The sequence below is a fragment of the Callorhinchus milii genome, unplaced genomic scaffold, assembly GCF_018977255.1.
Source record: "Callorhinchus milii isolate IMCB2004 unplaced genomic scaffold, IMCB_Cmil_1.0 Scaffold2, whole genome shotgun sequence".
Lineage (NCBI taxonomy): Eukaryota > Metazoa > Chordata > Chondrichthyes > Chimaeriformes > Callorhinchidae > Callorhinchus > Callorhinchus milii.
Genome location: NW_024704743.1, coordinates 17334758 through 17350642, shown reverse-complemented (window position 1 = coordinate 17350642; position 15885 = coordinate 17334758). Strand labels below are relative to the sequence as shown.

The 15885-nt window shown below is 44.9% G+C and overlaps 1 protein-coding gene across 1 annotated transcript in view; it reads right to left on the bottom strand.

Annotated features, from left to right (window-relative positions):
- Positions 1-574: 574 nt before the first annotated feature.
- crot (carnitine O-octanoyltransferase) overlaps positions 575-15885 on the bottom strand; it is a 40739-nt gene continuing 25428 nt past the window's right edge. Inside the window, 10 exon segments of the mRNA XM_007898148.2 lie at positions 575-1928; positions 2670-2789; positions 2952-3045; positions 3160-3238; positions 5496-5619; positions 9715-9842; positions 11164-11271; positions 12688-12771; positions 13953-14054; positions 15258-15383. Coding sequence (XP_007896339.1) covers positions 1808-1928; positions 2670-2789; positions 2952-3045; positions 3160-3238; positions 5496-5619; positions 9715-9842; positions 11164-11271; positions 12688-12771; positions 13953-14054; positions 15258-15383 — 1086 coding nt within the window. The 3' untranslated portion in view covers positions 575-1807.

Genomic DNA, 15885 nt, shown 5'->3' with positions numbered 1-15885 from the left:
TGACTGGCCTGTACTTACCAGGTTTATCCCTCTCCCTTTTTTGAACAGGGTGTAACATTTGCAACCCTCCAGTCCTCTGGCACCACTTCCCATATCCAAGGAGAATTGAAAGATTGTGGCCAGAGTCTCCCTGTTTTGATTTTCAAAGATAAATTTTGCCTTTTTTATTTTGTTGATCTCAAACATTTCAGATTGTAGTTTATAACTCAGTCACCGTATTTTGTTTACATAAATAAATTCTTTGTAACATAATATTAAAATGACTGCAGCAATTTAAGAAAATTCACAAGATTGATTTGGATGAATAAGGCCCTTTGTCTTATCCAATTCCAACCTACCCTACTATCCCCTCATCACAGAGTCGCACTGGTTTTTAAAATGAGTCCAGTGTCCTGGCTTCTATCACCAGTCCTGGCAACCTGTCAGTTGTTGATTATCCGCTCTGTGTAACGAAAAATTCCTGGCGTCTGCTATAAAATTGCCCGCTACAACTCCAAACCCTGCAGTCTTCACCCACAAAATACAGTCACTGCAGTTTGTAGTATATTCCGTGAAGCACATTGAGACGTCCTCTCGACATGATAGACACTATACCAAATAGGATTAATATTATTATAATACATTGGCACTTAAGGAATTTCCCCATCATAATTGTGAATCATCAAAAGGGCTATTGTGTAACGCCAATTACAGCCCGATGTTACCCAATTCTTTCCTAAGAGATAATCATGACTGTAATAGATTGCTAGGAAAAGTGGTCAAGGCCAGGACACCGGATTCACTTAAAAAATAGCTGTGAGTGTCTGAGCATTCTGTGGTGGTGTGAGTAGACAGAAGTGGGTGTTCTGGAAGGATGAGACTGGATTGGCCAGAGGGCCTTCTTCATCCAAACCAATGTGTACATTTCAACAGGGTCAGATATCCATCCTCCCAGGTCAGTTACCCATCTGTCAGGTACTGCTGGCATGTAGATTCTCATTTCCTTCAATTCATAAATAATAACTTCAAATGTGATCAATAGACAGTTTGTGGGAAAATGTTTCCAGAAAACCATAATTATAAACCTACAGGACCTGTGGAGACTCAAGAAACAATCAAGCTCCCAATGCCAAAATGTTTGTTTCCTTCAGAAACATAAACACATGACTAGTCAGATTTACTTCCTGCCAGTGTTAGACCTAGTCACGTATCCAATGGTAATCACAGAAAAGATCAAATATGTTCAATTGCCTATTAATACAATAGAAAGATTAATAATAAAGACTGATTCTTTACTGCAAATATCAAATGTATATTATAATTTCTAAAATCATATTTACACATGTTAAAAACAGAGGAAGGTATCAACTTTCTCCCCACGAGACATGAAAATCCAAACGGATTCCTAGTTTCAATTTTTTAGATTTTTTAAGGAATGTTTACAGAGAATAAACACACTGACAATGTACAATTGTCAAGAGTTAAAGAAAGTTTGTTCATTTTACTTTTCCAGAAACCTGAAAGGACAAAAAGCTATTTTAAGTAGCGATATGACAAATAGCTGTAACGTTTTACTTTCCCTCTGCCTCTTCTGGTTCCTGAAGTCTGCATTGTTACTGTAAACATCTTGCATTGTAATGTGCCAATATTTCTAATATTTTGCATTGCTGTTGCAATGAAACCATTATATTTTCAAGTCCTTGAAGTAAAATTCACAGAAGAAACTTACAGGGTTTTCATATGTTGTTAACCAGTAGACCTGTGCAAATGTGAAAGAAATTAGCATTTTAATCATTATCTGCAAAAATGCTTTCTGCGTGGTCAATACTTAAAGCTGGGATTTTGACACCATCTGCACCATTTCCTGGAAGGACAGGGAGACAGCCTTGTACAGTTCTTCTGCATTGGTCTCTGGACTGGACTTCCAGGCTGAACAAGCTACCACAATCCTGTAGAGTGATAGGGGAAATGTATCACGCATAATATTTCTGTGCTCATTTTTAAACCCCTTCATACCTGGTTGCATCTGAGTGAATCTATACCTTTTCCAATGCCTTAACACCCTTATTGCTGAGTGCCGGATGCCCTATTTGAAAAACGTCCATGGGCACATAAGCAATATTTTTGTGTTTCCCTTCCAGAATTATAGCATTCACATAGCACCTTTTTCATGTTAGAAGGACGTCTCAAAGCGCTCGACACTACCGGCTGGGTACCTGGGTGTGATAGCCGAGGCAGGTGGGATAGGGAGGGAAAAGATAACCGAAAGCACAGTCAAATAGTTAGGTCTTGACGTGCGCGGGGTTGCTCACTATTTGCCAGTTGCTTGGGAGGATACGGTTGGTAAGGAGACCTGCTTACCTTCCTCTCAGCTCGGGAGGTGCTTCCTGATGAAATGTAGCGCATTGAGCCGTGGGGAGTAGGAAATAATGCCGCCCGTTGCTGCAGTCTATCAGGGGGTTCCTGTCGAGCTGAGGGGAAGGCAAGTGCGTCTCCTTACCCACCTCGTTCCCTCAACCACCAGCTCCTGCCACTGCCATGAGGAGAGAGCAGGCGGTCTGATGGAATCATCTCCTGGGCCAGATGTGGCCTGTGGGCTGCCAGTTGGAACACCGTGCTTTAGAGGATAAATTTACAACACTTGGATTTCATTGCTCAAGTCTGCGGTTTAAGACGTTCTGGACACTTGCCTGTCATCTCGGATCCGGTAGAAGAATCCATAACCATTGCGTACCATAGGAACAACAGCACCTAGGACTGTAGTGTATCCAACAAGACTAGTTGAAAGGACAAAGTTCCCTCCACCACCACTGCAAAAAGAAGCCACAATAAGAAACTAAATTGATGCCATTGTAAAAGGCCATTAATGCATTCAGGCAACTAGCCTACCGAGTTTATGCTAATATATACAAGCGTACATCTGACCAGTCAGATTGCATTACAATTCAATGTTTATTGAAGGATTAAAATACCTTCTAGTAAAGCCAATGTCTGTATAAAGCTCAGGCACCGGAAGACCTTCCTCTTTAGCTATTTGCAGAAGACCCAGGAGGTGGCGGTCAAAGCCTGAATATATAAGAATATTGTCGAAAGTAATCATTTATAAATTCAAACTGGATTTATTTAAAAACTTTGCAAAGAATTGGAATGGTGATAGGCACGGCAAAGCCACTTGCTTACCTTTACCGACCTGAGCTTCAGTCATTAGTTCATGGTGCTTTCCAACAGCTTTCATAAACAACTCCAGGCGTTTCTCAGGCTGAGATAGTGGAGCAAATACCACAGGTTACACAACTGTGTTGAAAATAGATTATTGAAAAAATGCAATTGTTCCAATGCACGCACCCACATTATTAATCTTTACATTGCTTGCCTTCACATACCATCTAGCAAATTATAAAGCAGTCTGTTAACCCCATACTGGCCTGTCCGCTCAGCGGGCACCAGCCTGCTCCGGGTCCCTCGCTCCCCTTGACACACGCAAAGACGGCCTTTTACTCCAACATCATCTTGGAGGCTAAACACAATCCTAAAATCCTTTTTTCCCCACCACCCACTACTTCGTCTGTGACGCCCCTCAGGCCTCCTCAATCCACATCAAATGCCAAGTGCAAGGAAGTCATGGACTTCTTTTCATCTAAAATACATAACATCCGCCAGGCAGCCTCATCCACCTGTCTCTTGTCATCCACCACCACGCCCTCTCTGCCCCGCTCACCCTCCTCATCATCTGCTCTTACCACCACTCCCACTCTTCATTCCTTCCTCCCCATCTCTCCCTCCTCCCTCTCACCCACCATCACCTCCATGAAACCCACCACCTGCTGCCTCGATCCCCTCCCCACCAACTTACTGGTCACACAGTTCCCCCTCCTCTGCCCACTACTGGCTGACATCATCAACCAGTCCCTCTCCTCCGGATCAGTCCCTGCCTCCCTCAAAACTGCTGTCATCACCCCCCTCCTGAAAAAACCCTCCCCAGATCCCTCTAACCCCAGCCATTACTGCCCCATTTCTAACCTGCCCTTCCTCTCAAAAGCTCTAGAACGGGTTGTGGCCAATCAACTCCGCGCACACCTTTCCTCCCACTCCCTCTTCGAACCCCTCCAGTCCGGTTTCCGCCCACAGTACAGAGACTGCACTTGTGAAAGTCACAAACGACATCCTCTCTATCTGTGACCAGGGCTCCCTCTGCCTCCTTGTCCTCCTGGACCTCTCCACCGCGTTCGACACAGTCGATCACGCCATCCTCCTCCACCGCTTTTCCTCCGTCATCCACCTCAGTGGGGCCACACTCCCCTGGTTCGAGTCCTACCTCACCAACTGCCAGCAGTACATCTGCACAAACAGCTTCTCCTCCCGCTCTCACCCGGTCACCTGTGGGGTACCCCAAGGATCCACCCTTGGCCCCCTCCTCTTTCTGATCTACATGCTCCCTCTTGGGGATGTAATCCGCAGACATGGGGTACATTTCCACATGTACGCGGACAACACCCAACTCTATTTTTCCACCTCTCTTTGCGACCCCCAGACCCCTGATGTTCTGTCAGCCTGCCTGTCAGATCTCAGGGGCTGGATGTGCGCAAACTTCCTTCAGCTGAACGTTGACAAGACAGAAGCCATACTCTTTGGCTCTCGTCAACATCCAAAATCTCACAGTTCTCATCTCCTCCACCTAACCAACCTCCCCCTAAAACTCTCCGAACCCATACGCAACCTTGGCGTCAGGTTCGACCCCCAATTATCCTTCCTCCCCCACATCCGATCCCTCACCAGCACCGCTTTCTTCCACCTCCGATGCATCACCCGCCTCCACCAATACCTCTCTCCTAAAGCCGCTGAAACTCTGTGGTCCATGCCTTTGTCACATCAACTGGACTACTCTAATGCCCTCCTCGCGGGTTTCCCATCCACTACCATCCATAAAATCCAAATCATTCAAAACTCTGCCGCCCGCATTCTCACCTGCACCAAACGATCACCCCAGTCCTTGCCAGACTGCACTGGTTGCCTGTCCCAGAGAGGATCAACTTCTAGATCCTCACCCTTGTCTTCAAATCCCTCCACTCCTCTGCACCCCCTACCTCTCTGACCTCTCTCCTCAAAACAGTACCCGTTGCCTTCGTTCCTCCGGGTCTGGCCTCCTCGTTCCCCGAGTCCTCCGCTCCATCCTCGGTGGCCGTGCCTTCAGCCACTATGCCCCGAGGCTCTGGAATTCCCTTCCTCACTCCCTTCGTCTCGCTCCCTCTCTTCCTATTTTCAGATCTCTGCTGAAGACCTTTTCAACCGCACCTTTGGTCACCTTCCTCCCCCTCCCCCTGAAAGCGCTCTGAGACACCATCCGGAGTGGAGGGCGCTATTTAAATCCAAGTTGTTGTTGTTATAATTCAAACAATTAATATTATCATCAGAGAGTAGGCAAACAGGAGAAATCAGGGCAGGTGATATTACTTTATGTGAGTATGTGAGTGGAACAGACCAACATGAAATTGAACTCAGTTTACAGGAATACTTACAGGAACATCAGGATCCAGCATCCCTTTGCACCATTCCACTGCCTCCATTGTGCAGGGCCTCATTGTCTCAGTTCGGCCGTGGTAGAATCGTCTGGTTGTTGCAGTCTCATAACAAACTCCAGGTCTGTGGGCAAAAACCATTTGAAAAATCAAGGTACATCCTTCAGTTTTAGAATTTTATAAATGTGTCAGTTGCTGGCAATTGATGCTCTTTCCAAAAAAACAAAGCAAAAAGGATTTTAGTGGAGGATCAGAAATATGTCGAATTCCAAATCCTGGTTACAAGGGATTTTCGACTGACCAACATTGAGAAATGTAACAAAAAACAACAAAATTACATTTGTATAGTGTTTCTCACGTCAGGAGGATGTCCCATTTATACCAGAGACACTCCAAAATGAAGGTTGCTGGGTGTGGATGACTTGCTTACCTGAGCCACTATGGATAATTCCCAGACAGCCTAATAGTCTAATAAGAGAAATCTAGAGGTCCAGATAAAGAAGCTTTATTTGATCTCATTCATCCCTAATACCAACCCTATTCTCCTCCCATTGCCGCAGTGTTTATTTGATGGGTTAAATGTGTCAACTGTCAGACAATATCATCCACTGAGGTTAGTTTGATCCCAAATGTTCGTAAGAATGCTGACTTTTTGGAATTAATATTTAATATCAATTATTATTTTAAATTGAAGTAGGTGAATCATTTGAAGATCCTATTGTGGAGATTGTTTTAAAGCACAGAGAAAGGTAGTAATGTGGAGAGAAGTACCAGGAAGGTGAGTCCCAAAGAGCAGGGCCATGGTTCCTGAATAATAATAATAAAAATATTAATAGCTTTTGATAAAACTCCTTATCATCTCATTGAGACATCTCAAAGCGCTTACCAGAATAAACTGTAAAGTGGATTAACAGTATATTTTGTGTGTGAAACGCGGTAGCGTTTGTGTCCCACAAGTAGTCGTGGATTGAGTGACCACATTTTTTTTTGAAGGGATTATTACCCCCGGAAAAGCAAGCAATAGAGTCAAAAGTGCAAAGAGTGCCAGATGGAATGGAGCAAAAATGCAAACAAGCTTGAGAACAACAACAACTTCAGCTGAGATTTGAAGACAGATAAAAGGGAAGCAAGGCAGAGGGAGTGAGGTAGGGAATTCCGAAAATTAGGATCATGGTGGCTGAAGGAATGGCCACCAACTGTGACGCAGAGAGGCTGGGACATGCAGCAGGTCTGAGCTATCTTAGTGTATGAGGTGGGTAGTGGAGTGGGAAATCAGCAGGTCAGAGAGTTAGTGAGTGCTCAGGTAAAAAAGGATTTGTATGTGGGGCAAGGATCTTGAAGTTGATCCATTAGCAGGCAGTGGAGGCTGAAGAGGATCGGGGTGATGGGCAAGTGGAGTTTGATGGGGGTGGTAAAACAGGGGGAGAGTTTTGTGTTAGCTGGATCTTGGTTGGATGGTGGGTCTGGGGAGACCAGCCAAGAGTGGGTTTGAAAAATCGAGGCAGAAAGTGACAAAAGGATGACAAATGATGATCTTGAAATCATTTCTGTGCTGATCAATTTCCACTGGAGCTGAGTGCAGGTGTGACATCTTGTGGGGCACAGGATCCGGCCTGGGCAGTATTGAACGAGTTCAAGACTGCAAGGAAGGTGAGTAAGGAGGAAACATAAACTACAGAAGTAGGGCTTTAGTAGCAGTGGTAGTGAGGTAGGGAAGTAAGCAAGCAATGTTCTGGAATGGAAGAAAGTGGTCCTGGCGATTGATCAGATCTGGGGTTTGAAATTCAGCTTGGGGTCAGAGAGAATGCCGAGTTTATAAACCACTGGGTTTAACAACCAGCACCACGACAACTCACACTTCTATAGCGCCCTCCAAGCAGGGTAGTGTCTCAGAGCGCTTAACAGTGGCAGAGCCTGACTCCGAGCCGGGTGGGGAGTGGGTGGGGAAGGCGGCCGTAAGCATGGTTGAAGAGGAAGGTTTTCAGGTGGGACATGAAAATGGGGAGGGGGCAAGGCGGAGGGATTGAGGGAGAGTGTTTCATGGTTTTGGAGCATAGGGGCTGAAGGAGTGGCCTTCGATGTTGGGGCGGAGCATGCGAGGGATGAGCAGGAGGCCGGTGCCAGTTGAGCGGAGGCGCCGGGTGGTGGATTGGGGAGTGAGGAGGTCGGAGAGGTAGGGAGGTGCCAGGGAGTGAAGGGATTTGAACACGAGTGTGAGGATCGTGAAGTCGGTCCATTCGGTGATGGGGAGCCAGTGGAGCCTGGGCCAGAACCGGTGAGATGTCAGTATGCAGGCGGCAGAATTCTGAATGAGCTGGATCTTTTGAATAGTGGAGCTGGGGAGACCGGCAGGGAGTGCGTTGGGAGTAATCCAGGCGGGAGGTGACAAACGCATGCACAAGGGTTACAGCTGCATTTGGGGTAAGGTACGGTCGGACGCGGGCATTGTGGCGGAAATGGAAGAAGGCGGTTCTGGTCAGGAACCAGATATGGGGGAAGGAAGGACAATGGGGTCGAACCGGACGCTTAGTTTGCGCACTGGTTCGGTGCGTCTGAGGGAGAGCCCAGGGAGTTTGAGAAGTTTAGATCCGCAGAAGTGAAGATGTTGATGGGAGTCAAGGAGTATGGCTTCTGTCTTGTCCTCATCCAGCTCCAGGAAGTTTACACTCACCCAGACAAGCTGATAGAATATCGGCAGACCTGGAGTTAGTACTGGAGGAGGCAAAGTAGATTTGTGTGTCATCCGCATACATGTGGAAGTTTAACCCGTGTCTGCAGATGACATTACCCAGAGCAAGCATTTAGATAAGGAAAAGAAGAGGGCCAAGGATGGAGCCCTGGAGTACCCCACAGGTGACTGGGCAGGGGAGGGAGGAGAAAAAATTCATAGAATCGTAGAATTATACAGCAAAGGAGACCATTCAGCCCATCGTGTCTATGCCGGCTCTTTGAAAAGAGCTATCCAAATCAATCGCACTCACCCGCTCTCTCCCCATAGCCCTGCAAACTTGTCCTCCCCAAATAATTATCTACTTCTCTCTTAAAAGTTGTTATCGAATCGACTCCACCACACTTTCAGGCAATCCATTCCAGATTCGAACAATTCGCTGCACGAAAAAATTTCTCCTCACCTCCCTTCTATTTCTTTTAACGATTTTAATCGATGTCCTCGGGTTACCAACCTACCCACCAGTGGAAATAGTTTTCCCTTGATCCCCCATCGAATCCCCTCATAATTTCGACGATGAAATTTGCCGAGATGAAGTGGAGGCAGTTGGTTAAATACGCTCGAACCATGCGAGTGCAGTCCCACTAAGGTGAATGAGGGAGGAGAGGCAGTGGAGGAAGATGGCATGGTCGACTGTGTCGAATGCGGCAGGGAGATCCAGGAGGACAAGGAGGCAGAGGGAACCCTGGTAAGATAGAGAGGACGTCGTTTGCGACTTTGACAAGCGCTGTCTCTGTGCTGTGGGCAGGGCGAGAACCAGGCTGCAGGGGTTCAAGGAGGGAGTGGAGGGAGAGGTGTGACCGAAGTTGACCTGCAACAATGCATTCCCAGACTTTGGCAAGGAAGGCTTTAACTCACGATTTCAACTGGGGAGGTTAATCGAAATGCTGCCGACGGCTCATGGGTGTTGCAGGAGCTGAACAAGGCGACTCCCGTCTTTTAAGTGATTAAATGCAGATTCATTAACTCTCAATGCTCTAGAGACTTACTCAGATTAAGTAAGGCTCATTGCTGTCTTTTTTATTAAATTGGCATCAAAATGTCGCTCCTATCTTAAAATAATTAGTTAATAATGGAGTCTAATATTATTTTATTTTCACTACTTTTTAAAAAAAACTTATGCTGTGCAATAAAAATAAGTGTTAATAATAATACTCCTTGCATTTGATAGAATGTCATCTTCAAGATGTCTCAAAGCACTTCACAGAATATACTGTAAAGTGAATTGACTTTATATTTTGTGGGCGAAACGCGGCAGCCAATTGTGCAAAGGAGTGTTCCACAAACAGTTGTGGATTGAGTGACCAAATTATTTTATTTATTTCAAGGGATTATTACCTTGTTATCTTATTACCTTATTACCCTAACCCTAACCCGCCAATTGTCTAACAACCAGGTTCCTACTTACTAGATAAACAGAGCCGTGTGGGTATTGTGTTGATATTGGAATAAATGATACAAACGGCTTCTGCAGCAGGCTCTCCCACTTACCGTCCATGAAGTCTATAGTAAGCTAGCTGAAGCCCAAGCTGTACGAAGATATCTGGATGGAGCCTTTTTTTGATAAGAGATTTTCCAAAGGCAGTGAAGGCATAACTAATAATCTGGATATCAGATACCTGTGAAACAAACAGCAGTCAGTACGTTTGAGAGACATTTCCCATAAAGCTTGTTAATGTTATTAAAGAGCTGTTTTTCTGACAACATGAAGCTTAACTGGTCTCAAATACCAGGTGGTAGAGCACTGAGCATTCGCATGCAAAAACAAACAACAACTTGCATTTATAAGGACTAAACTCTTGTCAGCCAATGTTCAACCAATGGATTTTGTTTGTGGCCAACCCGGTGTCTGACACATGCAGAAACACATCACTATGCTTAAGAATATCAATCCAAGCTGAGAGTTCCATGGATCCCACCTACACATGGAAATTCCCGTATATTGGAATGCACACTCTTTCCATGGAGGAATACACCTGCTTGTCTAATTCCAGAGATACTAGGCGCAGGCTGGCCAAGGCTTGGGGATCCCAGTGCACAGGGGTAGTGCTGGAGTCTAATCTACTAAAACTGCAGATCTACCATTGAAAGTGCTGTCTGGCAAGTTTCCCGAACTTTATAATACCTAAATATTCTCTCAGATTTGACAATAACTACCACAAAATAGGACAGAATTCAATGTTCAGTCAGACTGCTCCAAGGTCTTCCTGAGAAGCGGTGAAGGGCACTCTGGTCATGCTGAACCCTCTTCAAGAACAGCAAGGTCCCAATGCAGGTCAAGCTTGCAGCAACACTATCTGTGTGCAAATCATCCTCCTTTATGGATCCAAGCTCCTGCGGATGCAGCAGAGAGGCTTCCAGGGTTGGGGTGAGGAAGGGCAGAGGGGGTAGGAGGACGGCTGAAGGCACGATCAAAAAGGAGGGTCTTGAGTCATGCCTTGAAGGAGGCAAGAGAGGAAGCGAGGCGAAGGGATTGTGGGATGGAGTTCCAAAGAGGGGGGCAGAAAGGTTGAAAGCCCGGTTGCCGATCCTAGGGCAGGTCGGGCCGGAGACCTGGAGCAGGCCGGAGCCCGCTGAGCGGAGGAAGCGGAGAGGTTAATAGGGTGTCAGCACGTCACAGATGTAGGAGGGGGCAAGGCCATGGAGGGCCTTGAAAGTGAGGACGAAGATTTTGAATTCTATCCTCTGATGGATGGGGAGCCAGTGGAGCCGGGCGAGGGTGGGGGTGATGGGGCCACGGAGCCTGGTACAGGAGAGGACACAAGCTGCAGAGTTCTGGATGATCTGCAGCTTGCGGAGCAAAGAGTTGGGGAGGCTGACAAGGAGGAAATTTCCGTAGTCGAGCCTTGAGGTGATGAAAACATGGGGTTTATTGGGTAAATTGTGCTGTGGAATAGCTGCATGTCTTGTGGATGAAAGTAGAACTAACCGTCGACATACCTGTTTCTGGTACTGTTGTTTAGCTTGTTCTATATCCTCGAGAATCTTTTCATCCACTACAAAAATCAGCTCCTCGGGCAAAGGAATGTCACGGATTGCTTTTGAGCCCTGTGAGAAATTGTATTTTATAATATTTGTCATTATTACAGCAAGTCTGAAGAAACAATCCCATTAAATTTCTATAAACAATACTTATAGAATAAAATTAACTGATCATACAGAGACTGATCACATCATCCAAATGACTCAAACTGCTTCACAAGATTATTACTGTGGAGTGACTGAGTACTTGTAGGCAAATTCAGCAGCAATTCCTCGAAGCAATGTCCCACTAACAGCCATTAAGTAAAATACCAAACCTATCTGGAAAATTATTGACCCGGACAACTCGCTTCTCTTTTCCAATTGTACCATGGGATCTTTGACATCCACCTGAATTTGACGGGTCTCATTTGAAAGACTCATTTGAAAGAGGGTTGTAGGATGAATGCCATTAGGCCTTAGTGACTTTTCCACTTTGAATTCTGACAGCTTTTTTGGTAGTTCATTCTTATAGCCACCTGTTCAAATTACTCCATCTCCGGCTCTTAGATACTTTTCACTATAGTACTTGTGTTAAAAATGAAGGTAAAATATTCATTTAATATCTGTCCTTCCCCATTCTGCATGACAAGATTTCCCTTTTCATCTCTATTTGGCCTATTCTTTCCGTAACTATCCTTTTGCTTTACTATTTCCTTTGCCAGTTATTTTTCCTACCCCTTTTGGTGTTTCTAATTTCCCTTTTTGTCTTCCCCTCTACACAAGAATAATCCCTGCATTTTTTAAAATCTTTGCAGTGCCTTATCACGTCGTTGAGAGGTCTCAAAGCGCTTTACAGAATATACTGTAATGTGAATTGACTGTATTTTGTGGGCAAAACGTGGCAACCAATTGCACACAGCAATGTCCCACAAACAGTCATGGATTGAGTGACCAAATTATTTTTATTATTTTTTTGAACGGATTATTACCCCTGGAAAGTGAACCGCCAATCGACTAATAACCAAGTTCCTACTTACTGCTAGGTAAACAGAGGCCTGTGGAGTAGGGAAACTTACCAAACCTTTGCCCTACCCAAGAATCAAACCTGGGTTCTCTCGAATGTAATAATCCTTATACATGTCAGGTGGATATCTCAAAGCACTTCACAGGATATACTGTAAAGTGTATCTGTATGTTTTGTAGGTGAATGTGGCACAGAGCAATATTCACAGCGTTCAACTATATATTTGAAACTGCACTAGATTTTTTAATTGTATATTTGTCCTTTGATTCATCAAATGCCTGTTAATTTCTCTCATCCAAGCTTTGGATACACCCTTTTACTTCTTGCGGAGCTCCTTGTCTAAACAAGACATGCAAGACATTTTGAAAATGCTAGCAGTGCATTTCAGGATTACGAGCAAACCAATGGTGAATTTAATACAATATCATGTGAGGGTACTACTGACGCTAGACATTAATTTCCTTTACCACACTTACCTGCCACTTGCCTTCAATGCTTTTGACTTGTAGGTCAATATAATAGCACAAAGAAACCATGACCATGGCATCATACGGGGAATGCTGAAACAAGCAAGGAAATTATTCGTAGTTCAAACATGACATTACAAAGTGCAAGACAGACGGCTTATTGAAGCAGACAGCGTAAGAATTTCAGACTTTAGATAATTAGGGGCTCTTAGCAAGCTAAGGCGATGTCTCAGAAGAACCTTATTAGTGTATGTAAGATTTTAGATGAGTTGAGGGAATAAATAATAATAATAACTCTTGCATTTGATTTAGGACTTATTACGTTGTTGAGACATTTCAAAGTGCTTCACAGAATATACTGTCAAGTGTAGTGACTCTGTGTTTTGTGGATGAAACTGAGAGCAAGACGACACCAGGTGCAAAGGACAATTCAGGACAGACACCAGGAAGTTTTTCTTTACCTAAAGAAAGTGAAACTGGAATAGGTTACCAGAATGGGTGGTTGTGGCCAAGTCGCTGAGCCCATTAAAAAAAAACGCCTGCTGTGATGGGAGAAAAGAGTGGGTGCTCTGGAAGGATGAGATCAAATTGATCGAATGGCCTTCTTCATCCAACATCTCTTGTGAGCTTGTAACTATTTAACTGAAGTGACCAATTTATGCATATCAGAAAGGGTAGAATGAGGAAAAACCCATTGATAGTAATTTAGGCACTGAAGAGCATTGAGCTCACGTCCTTGCTCTACCACAGACCATTTCACGGCACTACAAACTGCCACTTCCCCTGAATCCAGATTTCCACAGGATTCGTTAACATCTCAAAATAGCTACTGAAAAAAAACCAGTCCAGCGAGGAAATCTGTTGTCAGACTTTGCCTGCTTGACATTCAATCTGACTTGGGAAATAACAATAACTTGCATTTATATAGTGCCCTTCATGCAGGGCAGCATCTCAGAGTGCTTAACAGTGGCGGAGCCTACACTGAACCGGGGAAACAGCACAAGCACTCAAGCAAGCTTTCAAAAACAACTTTAGACATTTGCAAATCTTACAATCTGAGAAGGATGCCATTTGTCAATTTGCATTTACACAGCAATAGCTCCTTGAAATGAAATATATAATTCGGACCCGATCGCATGTAATGAATCCAATTGAACATTGAAGTGTCATTGCTTATGGCATAATTTATCATAAATAATTGATTATACAGCGAGAGAGAGAGAGCATTTTATTTTAAAATTGTAAGCATTGAAATAACAGATTAACTGACTTACATCACAGTTTGAACCAAAAGTCCCATTGGCGAAACTGAGACAATTATAGGATTTGTCACCCCAGCGTACGGTTGGGTTTCCAGTCAGGGAAGCAGCACAGATCTGAAAGAACAACAACAACTTGGATTTATATAGCGCCCTCCACGCCGGACGGTGTCTCAGAGCGCTTCACAGTAATGGATCCTGGCGCCGAGCCAGGGGGAGGGGGAGGAAGGTGACCAAAGGCAGGGTCGAAGAGAAAGGTCTTCAGCAGAGACCTGAAAATAGGAAGAGGGGGAGCGAGGCGAAGGGAGTGAGGAAGGGAATTGCAGAGCCTCGGGGCATAGTGGCTGAAGGCACGACCGCCGAGGGTGGAGAGGAGGACTCGGGGGCGGGAAAGGGAGGAGGCCAGACCTGGAGGAACAAAGGCAACAGGTACTGTTTTGAGGAGAGAGGTAGGGGGGTGCAGAGGAGTGGAGGGATTTGAAGACAAGGGTGAGGATCTTGAAGTCGATCCTCTCGGGGATTAGGCAGCCAGTGCAGTCTGGCAAGGACTGGGGTGATCGGGGAGCGGAGTTTGGTGCGGGTGAGAATGCGGGCAACAGAGTTTTGAATGATTTGGATTTTATGGATGGTAGTGGATGGGAGACCGGCAAGAAGAGCGTTAGAATAGTCCAGCCAAGAGGTGAGAAAGGCATCGACTAGGGTTTCAGCGCCTTTGGGAGAGAGGTATTGGCGGAGACAGGCGATGCGACGGAGGTGGAATAAGGCGGTGCTGGTGAGGGACCGGATATGGGGGAGGAAGAATAATTGGGGGTCGAACCTGAGTTCGAAGCAGTTGACAAACAGTTAAAACAGAGTATACACATTTAACATGGAGTCCCGTAACAGATTGGTTAGAGCGCTTGCCTCACAAGCAAAAGAACCTGGATTTGATTTCTGGGCAGTGAGAAACGTTGGACAAGTTTCCTTACTCCACACACCTCTGTGCGCAATTAGCAGCTGTGTTGGATAGGTACATAAAAGGAAAAATTTGCAGGGTTATGAGGGAAGAACGGGGAGTGAGACTAGTTGGTAGCTCTTTCAAAGAGCCCATACAGGCATGATGGGCTGAATGGCCTCCTTCTGTGCTATAAGATTCTATGATTTTATGTCTGAAACTTAAAGCAAATACAAAACCAAACTACAACTAAAGACTTGCAATTTTCAATACACATCTGAAAGTGTGAATATTAAGTTCCTATACAATGTAAACTAAATTCACATGCATACATACACACCCACAGACACACACATAGATGCACATGCACACCTTCAATTATTCACCTCAGAATAATCTTCAGGTGATACATTGGGACTCGTATCATCCAATGACAACACAAACAAGGAGTTCTGAATTAGCTCCAGGACAGTCACATTTGTGGGGTCCAAGCTGATCAAATACTCCCGTGCCTGCAGGAGAAACAAAGTAAAATTATATGAAAATAAAGCCATTCGGAAACATTATCCTCCCTCTTCCAAGATCACAATCAACAGACCCTCCACTATACAGCATTTCTTGTCTCTACTCCTTCTACATGACTATGTCCCATTTGCCAGTTAAAGATCCCATGGCACAATTTGAAAAGAGGAGTTTCTCCCAGCCTGTCCTAGCCAACAATCCCCCAAACAAAATAGGTAATCTGTGAGGTACCGCTGTGTGCAAAAATTGGCTCATGCATTTGCATAGATACACAGTCACTACACTTTACAGTAAAATCCTGTTAAGCGCTTTGAGACGTTTTGACGACATAAGGCATTATATCAAATGAGCCAGCCTGACACCTCGTCATAAAATTATAGAATTACACAGCTCAGAAGGAGGCCATTTGGCCCATCGTGTCTTTGCTGGCTCTTTGAAAAGAGCTACCCAAATCAATCCTACTTCCCCGCGCTCTCCCCACATTCCCTCAAA